General features: G+C 42.7%; 1 protein-coding gene across 1 annotated transcript; it reads right to left on the bottom strand.

The window, feature by feature from the left end:
• Positions 1-12: 12 nt before the first annotated feature.
• TECTB (tectorin beta) lies at positions 13-15,925 on the bottom strand. Its single transcript, XM_028728558.2, has 10 exons — positions 15,850-15,925; positions 14,098-14,288; positions 13,121-13,263; positions 12,945-13,017; positions 9,549-9,652; positions 9,382-9,465; positions 8,091-8,253; positions 5,467-5,536; positions 3,122-3,154; positions 13-65 (listed from the first exon to the last, which is right to left on the bottom strand). Exons 1-10 carry the CDS (start codon positions 15,923-15,925, stop codon positions 13-15), a joined length of 990 nt encoding a protein of 329 aa, XP_028584391.2.
• Between the last annotated feature and the right edge of the window lie 813 nt (positions 15,926-16,738).

Genomic DNA, 16,738 nt, shown 5'->3' with positions numbered 1-16,738 from the left:
TTGGGTTGAGTATTATAAAAGAACTGCGCGAATTCCAAGAAAGAGGAGTAAATGGCAAAGGATAGCTGCAAAGAAGAGAGAAATAGGAAGAATGTGAGTAATAATAATAATAATAATAATAATAATAATAATAATAATAATTTATTATTTGTACCCCGCCCATCTGGCTGCGTTTCCCTGGCCACTCTGGGCGGCTTCCATAGAAACCAAAAATACACTAAAATATCACACATTAAAAACTTCCCTGAACAGGGCTGCCTTAAGATGTCTTCTGAATGTCAGGTAGTTGTTTATCGCTTTGACATCTGATGGGAGGGCGTTCCACAGGGCGGGCGCTACTACCAAGAAGGCCCTCTGCCTGGTTCCCTGTAGCTTTGCTTCTCGCAATGAGGGAACCACCAGAAAGCCCTCGGCGCTGGACCTCAGCGTCTGGGCAGAACGATGGGGGAGGAGACGCTCCTTCAGATATACTGGACCAAGGCCGTTTAGGGCTTTAAAGGTCAGCACCAACACTTTGAATTGTGCTCGGAAACGTACTGGGAGCCAATGTAGGTCTTTCAAGACCGGTGTTATGTGGTCTCTGCGGCTGCTCCCAGTCACCAGTCTAGCTGCCGCGTTCTGGATTAGTTGTAGTTTCCGGGTCACCTTCAAAGGTAGCCCCACGTAGAGCGCATTGCAGTAATCCAAGCAGGAGATAACCAGAGCATGCACCACTGGTAAACAGCTGCCCTGGACACAGATTTGACCTGTGCCTCCATGGACAGCTGTGAGTCCAAAATGACTCCCAGGCTGCGCACCTGGTCCTTCAGGGGCACAGTTACCCCATTTAGGACCAGGGAATCCTCCACACCTGCCCGCCTCCTGTCCCCCAAAAACGGTACTTCTGTCTTGTCAGGATTCAACCTCAATCTGTTAGCCGCCATCCAACCTCCAACCGCCTCCAGGCACTCACACAGGACCTTCACTGCCTTCACTGGTTCTGATTTGAAAGAGAGGTAGAGCTGGGTATCATCCGCATACTGATGAACACCCAGCCCAAATCCCCTGATGATCTCTCCCAGCGGCTTCATGTAGATGTTGAAAAGCATGGGGGAGAGGACACAACCCTGAGGCACCCCACAAGTGAGAGCCCAGGGGTCTGAACACTCATCCCCCACCACTACTTTCTGAACACGGCCCAGGAGGAAGGAGCAGTACCACTGTATGACAGTGCCCCCAGCTCCCAGCCCCTCAAGACAGTCCAGAAGGATGTTATGGTTGATGGTATCAAACGCCGCTGAGAGATCCAGCAGAACTAGGAAACAGCTCTCACCTTTGTCCCTAGCCCGCCAGAGATCATCAACCAGTGCGACCAAGGCAGTTTCAGTCCCATGATGAGGCCTGAATCCCGACTGGAAGGGATCCAAATGGTCCGCTTCTTCCAGGCATGCCTGGAGTTGTTCAGCAACCACTCGCTCAATCAACTTGCCCAAGAATGGTAGTCTCTGTTACATTGAATTTCTGTTACATTGCCCTGTTTGAGATTTTATATAGCCACAGTTTTGACACCATTTAAAAAGGCCCAACCCATATTTATCATTTCATCTTTCCATGGGGATTAAGTTATATGCTGAGTTCAGTTTTATACAGAGCCTTGTGGTGGATATATGCATTGTGGTGGAACTGTTCCAGATGAGGAACATCCTGGAATCTGCCTGGGTTGGCCATCTGCCATGATCAGGAATGTTTTAGTTAGGATGCAGGCTGTGCTGTGCAGTTGTATAGCCCATTCCCCACACAATGCCGGTAAGACCACAAGTGGAGCTGGATGCCCATTAATTTCGATGGGTTTGCTGTGTGTAAAACTCAGTTGAATACCACCCTGTATGTATTAAGCCAAAAAGTTAGTGATTCTGGGTGAATTTGGAACTTTTATTACTTCATATTTTTCTTGCTGTCACCTTTTTTTACCTCAAGGGCCGCAGTCCCATGGGAGAGGGGAGGAGCACATTTCAGGGGCTTTGCGCCGGTGATGAGTGGAGCCAAAACCAAAAGCAGGCGGAGCAATGGATGTGATTCATTGTCTAGCAGGCTACATTCCAGTCATGCAAAAATTAGACACCTATCTCCATCCTCCAGACAGGCAAGCAAGAAAGAGGCATTATCCATACCCTCCAACATGTTGAGACTGAAAACTGGGGTGTGCATGTTCCCTGATATGCTTCTGTGTGAGTCTTGTGACATGTGTGAGAGCGCGGAGGCAAAAAACCTGAGAACTTTGGGGTTCCGTGCTTTCACGTGAGGTCCCAATCTCACATTTTTTGGGACTCTGTGATCTTGTGAGAGAGCATGGCACCCCAAAATGGGATGTCCCAATTAAATTGGGGCAGTTGAGAGGTATGCATTATCACAGTTCAAGGACACATTCCAGTTAGGGAAAAACACTTGCAAAGGATGTGCAGCAGGGCCAGGGGGTTGTGGCCTTCGGACAGTTTTAAGGGCCAGATAAGGCTGCGGGAGGCAGTGGAGGACAGGAGTTCCTGGCGTGCTCTGGTCCATGGGGTCACGAAGAGTCGGACACGACTAAACGACTAAACAACAACAAAGGCTGCCTAGTAGTGGCCCGTGAAATATGTGGCTTGGTGAGGGGAAAGGGCCTATGAAGAGTCCCAATTATCAAATAAGGGGCCGGGGGGGCTGCATTTGGCCCCCAGGCCTAAGGTCCCCCACCACTGTTGGAATTGATTGTTTTTATATTAGCTTTTTCTACATTTATGATGTTTACATTTATGGTGTTTATAAGCTACCTTGATTTATCTTTTTATAATTTTATTTCTGAATTTCAAAAGTTTAGAAATTGATACATACTTTCCCGATTCATATTCATTTCACATTCTACTTCCCCACCAGCCCTCTATGGTATCATAATTTCTGATATTGATTTACATTGATTTCCTTGTTTATCATAAACAAGAACATGGCAGCAAATTCTGTCCAGGAAAGCAATTAATCTAATACTATTATAGTTCTGACATCCTTCAACTATGATAAAGTTTATTATACGGCATTTTCATTAATGCTGATAAATTTCCATTGACTAACATGTTAGATAGTTAGATAGTTTAATATTTGTAATTTTTACCTGAAAAGTTGTAATTCCTGGTTAATCCTCTATCTGTGAGAAATAAGAAAAGTTAGAATGCTCACAGGAAATGACTTATAAGTAAAAAGATAAATCAATGAAATAATGTGATTGACATTACACTGCCACTAACTACATGCTAAAGTAATGATCCATTCAGCAAGGTGGAATAGCTTGATTTTATTACTTCCTTATGTCCTTTAAAACGTTTATATCTTGCATTATCCTTTAATCTACAGTGGTACCTCGGGTTAAGTACTTAATTCGTTCCGGAGGTCCGTTCTTAACCTAAAACTGTTCTTAACCTGAAGCAGCACTTTAGCTAATGGGGCCTCCTGCTGCCGCTGCGCCGCCAGAACACAAATTCTTTTCTCATCCTGAAGCAAAGTTCTTAACCTGAGGTACTATTTCTGGGTTGGTGGAGTCTGTAACCTGAAGCGTATGTAACCTGAAGCATATGTAACCTGAGGTACCACTGTATCGGTGTCTGAAAGTGGGCCCTCCAAACAGGCCCCTTATCTGAGGACGTGTTCTCCTATTTCTATGTTAAAATAATAAAGTGATCTGGAATAGGGTCTAAACTCAAGGCCATTTCAGCTCAACAAAACACTGGGCAATGCAAGACTATAAATAGAAAGTGTGCCCTGCAACATGTGTAGGTTCCCTCCAAACTTGGAGGCTACAAAGTCTTGAGGCACACCAGGAGTTACGGAAATCTCAGAGTTAGCCTCCACCCCTACTGTTGCTGAAAGGACCACAGCTCAGAGGTAAAGCATCTGTTTGGAATGCCGAAGGTCCCATGTCCAGTCCCCAGCATCTCCAAGTAGACCTGCTGTCAGTTACTGCAGACAGTTCTGAGTTAGATGGGCCAGTGCTCTGACACAGGTATAAGGCCAGTGCTCTGACACAGGTATAAGGCCAGTGCTCTGACACAGGTATAAGGAGCTACTGTACCTATATGTTCCGTGCACCTCATATGGCTGCTTTGGAACACCCTTCTTTGTAAATGAGTCTACTGAATTTCTTCTGGACTGATTAATGAGACAAAGAAAGCTACAAATCCCCAGTCATCCTTGGCCACAATTTCTCGCATAATCCCTGGTTGGTTTCTTGCATAATCCCTGGTTGGAAAGAACATACCAGAACATGCCCAGAAGTATCGTTTCCAACTAAGGATAAAACCTGCAAGGTATCGCCTGGTTTAGTAACACCTCTCCTCCTACTTTTGCAAGTTTAATACGGTGTCGGATTTAGGGTGGTTCAGGCAGCTCCCCCTTACAGGGCGCTGAGCTGAGAGGGCCCAAAATTGAGAAGATCCATCACTGAGAAGATTCATTTGGGGGCACCAGATTTTGGCCTTGTTCAGGGTGCCATTCTACCAAAGATTACCAAAGTCCGTCCCTGATTAATATATATTTACTTTTGCCTTGGCAAGGGAGTAATGTTTAGTGGAAGGGGACAAAATTCATTTAGAGCAGGACTCCTAAGAGTTCTGGGTCCAACCAGTGGCGTAGCAAAGTCAGATGGTACCCGGCGCGGAAAATGTCACACTCACACCCACATTGAAATCTAGTCGGACTCCCAAGAGACTGCGATCTACTCACAGTATAAAAAGACTGGCTGTGATCTACCCATTGTCATTGCCAGGAGTTGTTCGGCTTTTTTAAGGGAAGGATTGAGCAAAGTTGTCGAGCTTTTTCTAGGGGAGGATTGGCCAAAGTTGTTGAACATCTTTTGGGGAGGGTTGACAAAAGTTGTTGAGCTTTCTGTGGGGTTACAGGGTTTGGGTCCTGAGTTGAGGGAGCTTCTATCCTTCCCTCCAACCTCCGCTTGTTTGCTCCTTCCTATCCTCTCCCTGCCTGCCTGCCTGCCTCTTCCAACAGCCCAGGAGCGCAGGGCTCTCAAAACAGCAATGCGGTGCAGCTCTCCTTCCCCCGACAGCTCGCGGTAGGCGGGAGTCACGGGTGGGCAACGTGTAGAATGTCACCCCCCCTCAGTGATGACACCCGGGGCGAGGCGGACCGCCCCCACCTTGCTCCACCCCAGGTCCAACTTAAAAAGTGTTGATATTTCATCCCAATATTTGAAGAATTTCCCTAGTAATAGATATACCGTAATCAGAGATTAGGAGGATATTGGAAACCAGCCCACACCAGTTAATCTGAAACACCTGCATCAGAAATCAAACCCAGTAAGTTATTGCATTCTTTCCTACTGAAGAGGTTGATTAATTATCCTACCTTTTCATCAAAGGGCAGCATTAATCCTCCCCTTTGCAGGTAGAGAATAAACTGTTTCGCAATGTAGCACCCAAATTATAAATCAAAATATCCTTCTGCACTTACTGTTCACAGTGAGTTCGGCCATTAACACACCACCTGTTGGCTCCATTCGTTGTCTCCGATTTGTGCATAACTTAAAAGGAACAAAGAAAACGATTTGCTCGATCAATATTTATTTCTAAAATATTTCATTTATATCCTGCCTTTCATCAAATCGATCCTGGGGCATAAATAAAATAGTCATTGAAATCACAACCTCAAACTCAGTTAAAATATAAATTATAAAAATATAAAAATAAAATAAAATATAAAACCCACCATTACAAAATGCAACAGCAGACTACACCCAGATATGTTAGTCCCAAAGAATAAAAGGTAGACAATGTGTATGTCCATAGAACTGAACACATACTTAACAAAGGAACATTTTTTCTTCCTCTAAACCTAATAAACCTTATCAGTGTGTTAGCATCTTTATGACTCTCTAGGCATAGGGGAACGGTAACCCTAGGCTTATTTATTCAGAAGTAACAGAGCAATCCTAACTCCAGTGAGGCAGCAGTGGGGTGGGGTGGAGCAGCATGGCCAGGGCTGCATCCAAAGTCCTGCTGCCCATATCAGCAAGGCTGGAAAGTACAGAGAGTTGCAAAACCCAGCTCTGTGCTCCATGTTATGCAGCCTGAACCATGCCCAATGTCTTCAAATGAAGACATCAGGGGTGGCCTGGGGTCCAAGGGATCATGGGCCAGCTTATTTTCCACTCCCAAACCTATTTGCAGCTTTTTGTAGGCTATTGCCAATGGGAGTCCCACAGATGGTACTTCCACCTGCCTACACTTTCAGTAGATGGAACTGGGAGTTCCATGCCAGCAAGATGTCGGTATCATACCATGGGCTGAGGCCGGTAAAGCTGTTTTGGGCAGGATGGAGGAAGACCTCTCAACCAGCCTCTTGTTAATGCAGCAGATCAGGGGGTTGGAATTGCGGTCCAAGCCCCATGGTGTTCCATACAGCTCACTTCCAGGAAAATGTACAGAGGTTTTCAGCCTAAATCACAAGTTCTTGGAGACAGAAGCAAGAGTCACCACAGGGCTAAGGGTGGGATCTCCAGACCAGTAGTCTCATTTGCCTCATTTCATTTCAGTTTTGTCAAAAAAGATGAAAGGTAAGTGGTCAAAACAGGGTTTAAATGTGCAGCGCTGAAGGGGACATATGATTCAAGTTCAAGGTAAATAGTTCCTAAGAACAAAGCACTGCAGGGTACTTAATGGAACATCAGAGGATTTCTCCCTGCATGGTTTATTCAAATTCACTGTAATCAAATAAAATAGCATCCAATTATATTTTCTGGCCTGAGATAAACTGGTGATTTCTGGGCAATGTGTGGTGTTTTCATTCAGTTTCCACAGTGGTTTAACACTGAAGGCAGCCCTGTTTAGGGAAGTTTTTAATGTTTGATGTTTTATCACCCAGCCACATGGGCGGGGTATAAATAATAAGTTGTTATTATTATTACATGTTTCATGCTCTAAATTCTCCCAAAGATGTGCTGCAACATGATACCTCCATCCATCACTTTTCCAGCAGGTTAGCCAGCTGCCAGATGACAGCGATAGCAATCAGACAAGATTTGGATGTTCTGCTTTTGTGTCAAGTTGACCCAAAACCAAGAATCAAAGAAAACTGTTGGCAGTTACAGAAGTTTCTTTCAGCTACCCAAAATCAAAAAGGTGTGTGCTGATTATCTGCTATTTAGCTACATGTATCCATGGGTATATGGAGGAATGAAGTTGCATATGCAGATATCGTAATGGCCAGGTATCAGTGGTGCCCCCGCACAACACCAGTGTTTGCCACCTCCCGCCTTTTGCCTTCCACTCTACATCATAGTTGCAGTGCCCAGTGTTACTGAACTGGTCGTGCTCCCCTAAATCCACCTCTGAGAGGAGCCCTGGGTAGGTCTGGAATCTAGAAACAATTTATCCACAAACATTGTCCCGTGTGTTGCTCTAGCTCCTCCTAGTGAGAAGAACCATAGTTTTCTAATTTCCATTTATTGCAGTTGTCTTCCTCTAAAGGCAGAGGTATAGAACTTATGGACGTCCAGATATTGCTAGACTGTAATTCCCATAATCCCTGAGTACTGGCAATACTGGCTGGGGCCGACGGGAGCTGGATGACCATAGGGTTGGATTCAACGAAACTGATGTGCTAGCAGGACAATGAATCCTCTCTTTGGGAAGAACCCCAGAAGAGCATTGCACTGGGCAAACAAAAATGCTTGTGCTAATAGAATGATCATAGTAGTGCAATGTTGAATTCCTCCCAAAGGTGCTAAACCCCTGCCCTAAGGAGATCGGGGAAGCATGGTGACGTCTACTCTATATTACCTTTCCAAATAACACTGTGAAGTGGGCTAGGCTGAGAGACAGTGACTGTTTGGCCCAAGGACCTTTAAGGCAGAGCAGGGGTTGGAACCATGGGATTGCGCCAAAATTTGCAGTCTACCCAATCCAGCAAAGTCTTAAGTTGTTTCTTGTAACAAAATGAGAAATGTCTTCTTTTTCTTTTGCAAAAGGTTCAATCAAAATTCCTTATCACCACTTTAATAGGCCCCCGGGAACGTGCAGGTTTGTGTTTTTTGCAGGCTAGACTTCATTCTTAATTGCTATACACAAAAAACTTACCACAGGGCACGATAACTTCTCACTGTCACATACATGCGTCTCACAGTGCAGCCACACCTTGGAGAGTTTGGGAATATTCCGGAACCGAAATGCATTAAACTGGAAGGTCGCTCGGCTGTCTTTCCCATTTTCATGCACTATGATGGTGTCATCTGTGGGGCACCTGAGACACATGATAATAGGCACTCTTAGAATGAGAAGAACAATAAGGCACTCCTTTTCTTCTCTTATCTCTAATACTATCACTGTATTTATTGCGGCTATTGCAAGAACATAGCATGGTTTCTGTGACAAACTGAGTACCTCTGAATGTTAGATTCAGTTGTGTAAAAAGAAGCTGTGATTGGACAAAAATGAGAGAGTGAAATGTCTGTCCTATATATTTCTGGTCCATTGAAAACAGTAGTAATGTTGCAGAGAACAGGGTAGCCAAAATAGTGTCCTTGTCCTATAAATGTTGTGGGTCTGCAACTCCCATCATCTTTGAACAATGTCTGTGTTGGCTGGAGCTGATGGGAATGGTAGTCCAACATCTGGAGAGCATCAACTTGGCCACCACTTGGTGTAAAAAAATCACCACTACATTAAGTGAAACCTTGGATCAAAACCCCTAATGATTTGCTCAGACCACATCATATACTGATCACACTATATCACATCTACTATTATTTATTTATTACCTGCCCTTCACCCTAAGGTCCAAGGGTGGGTTACAACATTAAAGCACAATATTATTATTATTTTTAAAACAACCTACAATGATAACAATAAGGTGGGTCCTAAAAACATGCATCTCAAATGTCAAAAGTCAGAGGTATGTCTTCAGCATTCTCCAGAAACTGGATAATAAAGCTGCCAGCTGTGCCTCTGTGAGGAAGAAGTTCCACAACTTAGGGGCCACCACAGACAATGCCCTCTCCCGGGCTGCCATCCCCCAACCCTCTGAGGACAGAGAAACTACCAAGAGAACTTCTGATTTCAGCACCCAAGAGTGAAGGAGGCGGTCTTTCATATATTTGGGGCCTGAGTTGTATAATATTACTAGAAAAGTACTTCATTTGACATTAAAGGTAAAGGTAAAGGGACACCTGACCATTAGGTCCAGTCATGACCGATTTTGGGGTTGCAGCACTCATCTCACTTTATTGGCCGAGGGTTATGCCTAGCCTAAATTTTATTCTATTAACTTCAGGATGGCATTGGTTCATTGGTTTCTTAAGATATGCTTACCCACAACAGTTCCATTTCATGTGAGTAATGTTTATGTTGACCTTCTCACAAATTTACCTACCCCTTAGTTATCAGAGGCCACTGGACTGGAAAGAAATATTCTGATGAGGGGGTTGCCCAACAGTTAGTCAGAACTACTTTAAATCTGAGGAGACAAAGAGATGTGAGTACCAGACGAGTGAAAATTTCAATGACAATTTCACATTGTTGATTGATGAAAAGTTGCACCTGCTACTTAAGCCCTTTGCTTCTACGCCAGCAAATATGTCTGAACCAATTTCTGAAGTTTCAACTACGAAGGGGGCTTCCTTCTTGACTGTAAACTTGGCATTCTGAGAGGGAAAATGGAGGAATGGGTTAGTAATGCAAAGGAGGATCAGCAAAAGCTTAACAATTAGATATAATGTCAGCAAAGATGCTCTGTCACCAGCAATTTCCACTTCGTTTCCCCTTATGCCATTTTTGTATCTGTGTTTCATTTGTTTTTCTTAAAATTCGTATGATGTTTCCCCTAAATTTGCTCAACAACAGGATGCCTTGAAGTCGAGTGTGTAATGCTTCAATGAAAGCTCAAGAAATGTGGCTTAGAAGGAACTATTCCATGCAAATCACTGAACAGCCACATATAAAGGACAGCAACAAGCTTATCAGTATCAGAGGGGGGGGGAAACCATTTATAGGCAACATCCAACTACCAGTTTGCCATAGCCAGCCATGCAGTGCTGAATGAGGAAAGCCACACATTTCTCTGGTGAGCAAGGCACAAGATTAACTGTCCATGAAGCATCAAATCACACAACATTTTCTCAAATTCCAATGCTAAAACTGCTGGGTGAAATGACTCAAGTACAAAATTGATTCAGGGATATATATCACATAACACACACCCAACCTGGCTGGTGCATGCTATGCAAGACATTTGTGATGTGGAAAATTGTCAGAAAGAAAGATAGTGAAATGACTTTGCAACTGAATCCATCCCCCCTAGGCTTTCTCTCATGATGATTACATTGAATTAGGAATAGAAGAAGCTGCCTTATACCAAGTTGGACCATTTAGCTCAGTAGGGTGGGTGGTTTGCAGGCAAAGTATGTGTTCTGACCCTGAGCTACGTTAGTTATTTCAGTGCTCAAAAAGGCTCAATTGGTCAGTGTCAAACCACTTGTTGGATTCCAGCCTATTCTTAATAGTATAACAGAAGAGCAGTAAGAACTCGGGCACAACAAATTTTATTCTGAAAAAAGAAGTTGATAAATAACCAAGACACACAAGCTGGTGAAATATACATAAATACATAAGAAAACAAAGTAAACCTGGCTAATCAGGCTAATGGCCCATCTAGTCCAGCAGTGGCCAGGCACATGCCTGCAGGAAATACAACAGCATTCTCCTCTCCTCTTTAGCACAATTCATCCCCAAGCCACAGCTAGCTAAGTAACTGTTATAGACAATTTTCCAACAGTCTTTTATTCTAGGTGTGCTGAAACAAGGAATATAAACACCAACACAGTGCAGTTTCAGTGACATTCTATTACTTTAGGGTCATGGGAAAACGTCAGTCACCTGACCCCATGGAGAGAATCTCTGCTAGAGTATCTTGAGGTCTGGCCTCTTCAGTTATTCATGGCAAAATCTGGGCCACCCTCTGTCTGAAATTTGACAGAAAGAGATTTGGAGTTGATTTCTATTCAAGCACTGAGTGTGCTCACACATACTGTACCAAAATACTGAAAGGGGGTTAGAACTTTCAGTTAAAAGCCTTATAACCTGGAACAAACACGAGAAACCAAACACAAAGCGGAATAAAGATCCCAAGAGAACAATAAGCATCTTCTCGATTCAGAGGATAGCTAGGCAAATTTCAGAGGGAATGAAAGGAACTTCTATGCGTAGCGAGACCTAAAAGACAAGATAGTCATTGCCCTTTGTTTGTGGCTTTTGGGAGGGTTTAACGGCGTCAGTTACAGCACTAGTGCAGAATGCTGAGAGTACAGTGCTTGGACCGCAGTTTGGAACTGCAAATATATAAAGATGGTGTAGAAAGCAGTCTGCATAGTACATTGTTACATGATCAGTTCAATAAACAATCAGATCCTAAGGGCATGTTTGGTGTCATGTAGGGAAGAATCTCAATGCTGGGTTCATTTGCTACAAAATTTGAATTAACATAATTCAAGACCATAGAATACCAGACCAGCCTATAATACAGCAGATGTTTACATAAGTAATTAACTGTTCTGCTGCAACTGTTCTGCTCACCATGCCAGCCAAGGGGCCCATAAATTAAAAATCTTAAAATCTACATGGTTACAGTCAAATTGTGGCTCTGGCATCTGGTGCAAAAACTAAGTGAGTTAATACATGCATGCCCATTATCACACAGTGACTACAGCATCTAGTGATGATTTATATAAGTGAAACTTCTTGTCACACAATGAATAGTACAGATCCCACGCCACACTACTAGAAACACAATGCGGAGCTGCCATTCTGTGAATGGGAGAAATTCTTCCATTTGCAGAATGAGTTTGGATCTACGTGAAGCTCCAATGACTGGAAGTGGAGAAGAGGTGAGTTTCACCATTTCTCCCTACATCCCCCAGGCCATCTCTTACACATTCTAAAGGGACTCCAAACTGCCAAGGCCTGAAATCATGCCATTCCACAAGCAGAACTCCATTGAATTCTTGGTTTAACCCAAATATTTTTGAATGCAAGCTGTTTATAATATTGAATAAGAAATGCTTAAGTGATGACTGCACATGCACATATCTTATTATACAGACTAATAGGAAACCCTTATGCATACTAATAGTAAAATACATTTTTTGAATGCCACATAGCCGAAACAGCATTAACCACACACCAGTGAGAAGGTATCCACAGGCTTGGAGGAAGCACAAGAAATAATAATACAGTGGTGCCTCGCAAGACGAAATTAATCCGTTCTGTGAGTCTCTTCGTCTTGCGGTTTTTTCGTCTTGCGAAGCACGGCTATTAGCGGCTTAGCGGCTATTAACAGCTTAGCGGCTATTAACGGCTTAGCGACTTAGCGGCTATTAACGGCTTAGCGGCTTTAAGAAAAAGGAAACAAACTCGCAAGAACTTGCAAGACGTTTCATCTTGCGAAGCAAGCCCATAGGGAAATTCGTCTTGCGGAACGACTCAAAAAACGGAAAACCCTTTCGTCTAGCGAGTTTTTCATCTTGCGAGGCATTCGTCTTGCGGGGCACCACTGTAATGGTTTAGGGGGAAACTAAGGGATGGGAAGTCCAGTGAGGATGAGCATGTTTAAGGCCATGGAATGCTGGAGAGGGTAAAAAAAGGGGGGGATGTGGGAGGAAGGGGAATGGAATGGAAGAATGCATGGCTGGATTGATGGCAAAATTTTGCCGCAATCTCACTTGTTTGAAACCTAAAAACCACTGTTACGGCTTGCTAGTTTGTGTAGCCTATGGTACCCCCAAAGAGTAACAGAATGTCTACAATCAAATTTTTCATTTACATTTGGTAAAATGGGGGCAGTCTCCTATGCATTTGCATATTTTTGGCCTCTTCATTTCACCATTGCACCATCGAAAAATTTACAGTGGAAATCAGCAGACAGACACAGAGGGTACTTACAGTATAGAAGTTGAGGGACAGCTGGCTTTCAAATGAACCGGAGCTGCCATTCTTCACATGAATAGTTGCCACTCTAAAAGAGGCAGGAAATGTCACATGACTGAATCATACACTGTTGAATGCAGAGTGAGGCATATGCTAGAAGACGAAGGCCAATTGAATCGAGGCAGAGTTACCTTTGGTCAAAGGCAGCGTGGTTCACCAGATAGTTTGCATGGTATGTGCATGTAAATGAGTAGTTTACAGGCTGGCTCTTCACAATCACAGAGGTGTCATTGGAAACGATGGAGTTATAGAAATGATAGATGGGGCTTTTGAACTGCAACCATGAAAAGATCAAGAGGTAAACGGTGACACTGCATATGCCATTTTTGTTTTACACGGTCACGTCAAGAGTTCACTTCTACATTATCTCAAATTTCTGAAAGAGTAAACACACACGAGAGAACATGCAGGAAGCACACTGTGACTGATCTGGTGAAATAGACTTTTGCCAGCAAAAAGTCATGGCCTGTAAATAAGTTGGTTATTAAAGTCCGTGGGTTGTTGTTTTTTTTGCTCAAAACTTCATATTTTTAGATTACACCTCGGTAATCTAGAGTCCCTCAGCAACTGTGAAATAGATTTGCAGTGCTTTATTTTATTTCTTAAAATGTCTTGTAGTCATTAGATGGATTAGACATAAACATACACCCAAACCTCCATTCAGATCTTCCCCACATGTACAAGGGAATGTGTGAAGTAGGAGCTGATCTGCAGTGTTAGCCCTAGGTATACACATATTTAGTACAGGGTCTGCATAGGGTGTGTGGCATGGTACCCATGATTGCACATGTGCCGCAACTGTGAAAATCTCCCTAGTGCACAGAGCTGTACAGATGTCATTTTAAATGCCTGTACATTTGCATGGATAGGGCCAGCAGTGTGTGTTCCATCAGGGTGAAGCTATCAGGGATCAAATATAAATTTTAACAATGGATCTATATAAAACAATGTTGAAAAGGTATAAGAGATATTGTGAATCTATTGTTTTACAAATTATAAATAAAAAAGTTGTTGTAAAACTGGGAAAGGCATGAACAGCTTCAGACATTTATTGGACACAGTCACCATCCAACTTGGGAAAGGAAGCATTTATACTTTGGCTACTTACATCAGATTGAGTTCCACAGTATGACTTATTTTTGGGTGACAAATCTGGGATTGTAAACTGGTAATACCCCGACTCATGGACCCCATTGTAGCAAATTCCTCCAAGAGCCAGTTGATTAACTTCCCATCCATAAGGACATTCGGGGATTCTTGCAATTATGGTTTTAGGATAACAGTACACCAAAATGGCATCTAGAAGTAAAACAAAACAAGGGGGGGGGAGGAAAGCACTACTAGAGCATGGTTAAGTGATTGGGCGGCATATTAGTGTATTTTTGGTCTTTGTGGAAGCCACCCAGAGTGGCTGGGGAAACTCAGCCAGATGGGCAGGGTACAAATAATATATTATTATTATTATTATTATTATTATTATTATTATTATTACAAAATGCACCTCTATCATTATTTTGCAAATGCCAGTGAAAACACAAGTTCCAAGGCTTAGCTCTGGTAAGCCTGGACTCAGATCAAGTTTTCAGCTTGGCAACTAGTTGTTTCTCCAGACGTTCAAACTACATTCAATAAATGCACATGGTAGGAGGCAGCAGCCTACAACCCAATGTACACATGTTCATTAGGATGCCTGCAGGCTATGTCCATGCCGCATCATGTTAAGATGGATGAATCTGTCACTTTCAGTTTCTCATTTCCCGTCTTCAGTTTTCCACATTTACACATCAGTTTGCAATTAAAACAGTGCTTTTTTCTTCTTCTAAAAAGATGTTTAGGGGTACTGTCATTTCCCCACTCATATTGAAATACTGCCCCTCCATGAGGCCAAATGTTTAGGGGTATGCGTCCCCCTGTGTCCCCCCAGGGAAAAAAAAGCACTGAATTAAAGAGTGAGAAAATAATCAGCTGCTAACATTTCAGACTCCCTGGAGACTCCCTGGAGAAGACACTGATGCTGGGAAAGATGGAGGGCACAAGGAGAAGGGGGCGACAGAGGACGAGATGGTTGGATAGTGTTTTCGAGGTTACCAGCATGAGTTTGACCAAACTGCGGGAGGTAGTGGAGGACAGAGGTGCCTGGCGTGCTCTGGTCCATGGGGTCACAAAGAGTCGGACACGACTAAACGACTAAACAACAACAAACATTTCAGTTTAATTACAGGTACCCTGAACAGGGGTAGGGGCAGTGATTCAGATAAGTTCTTTCCTTTATCTAGACAAAGGTACTATTGCAGGTGCTATTATGTGTGTGTGACACACTCCAAAGAAGCCGGCAGAGATATCGGACTATTTCAGCTATTTCCCCGCAATCTCCGAATTACACTTCCAAAGCAAGAACAGGGATACTGTCTCACATTAATCCACCATTTATGAAAGCAACAGGCCCTTAATTTGTGTTCCAGTACTGAGTTTCAGTGATGAGGTGTCCAGTGCCGATGGAAAAGCCAAAGGATACATGGTCCAAACAATCTAATCACAATCTCGTGAGATCTCACAGACATTCTCGTCTTGCCTCAAGTGGTGAAACAAGGCTTACTGCCTCTGTGTTGTACCACCTGTTGCATGGCAATTTTTCACTAGGATCCTTGTGCTGGATTTCATACTGCACAACCAATATTATGCTAGTGCAACAGTCCTTGCACTGGCAGTCAGAGAACATTCAATCCAAGCCCATATATACATTGTCACAAACAGGTTGTAATGAATATCTGTGGATCTCTTGATAAATAAAACTAAGCAGTCTGAAGCGCATTTAATTGCAAGAGGTTAACATAGCTGGAATAGTATGCAGCTATTTTACCTGCTTTGTTTGGACTGCAACGTGCCACGATGCCTCGAGCCAAGATGACCCACAGGAGAAAAGCCACCATCATCATCTTTCCAAAGATATGTAAATACTAAGAAAACCAGGACTTGATTTTCTGAAATGCTGCTGGATGCCGAGAAGGATTCACATGTATCAAACTTCTTTGAATTTCCTATGAATTACCAGAAGTGAGAAATGTAAACTCTTCTATCCAAAATGAGTTAAGTGCAATTCCCAACACAAACTATTAAAATCTACTGGATTTTGAATCGTTCCCTTCCATGTTCTTACAGCACAACCTTATCCCTATCAACTCAATAGACAGATCATATTGAGACCAATGAGTTTGAGGCTATTGGATTGCAACCTTTATCTTCTATCTAAGATGAGATCTGTATCATAAGAAATTAATTACTAATGGCTTCTTTCATTTTATTTTTTTTAAACAAACGTTGTTTTTTTAAAAAAGAGGTAAAATGGCATCTGGAGGAGAAATACTAAATCTGACAGTGAATGGGATTGGAGAGAAAGTATACACTGGATAAAAGAAAAGATCTCATTAGAAGGCAAGAGAAAAGTCAAAGTAACAAAAATATTTTACACATTCATTGATTTGGCAGTTGTAATTTCTATTGCTAACTGGAAGATTTTGTATCCAAACATTCTTTCACATGAGTGTAGTTACTGCTATTCTACCTCACAAATTATAATTATAATCTAAAACAATGTATTCTGAAGCTTAATATTTCTGTGAGATCACCTGTTATAAAGCCACCCATAATACATTACTGTACTCATAATGCTATTTATTTCAAATTAAAAAAAAATAGGTCACTGATATTACACAAATCATACCCTGGACACTGAAAGCCATTTTAGCACT

Source organism: Podarcis muralis, chromosome 6, assembly GCF_964188315.1.
Source record: "Podarcis muralis chromosome 6, rPodMur119.hap1.1, whole genome shotgun sequence".
NCBI lineage: Eukaryota > Metazoa > Chordata > Lepidosauria > Squamata > Lacertidae > Podarcis > Podarcis muralis.
The sequence above is the reverse complement of the archived record's forward strand: the minus strand, read 5'-3'. Positions and strand labels throughout refer to the sequence as shown.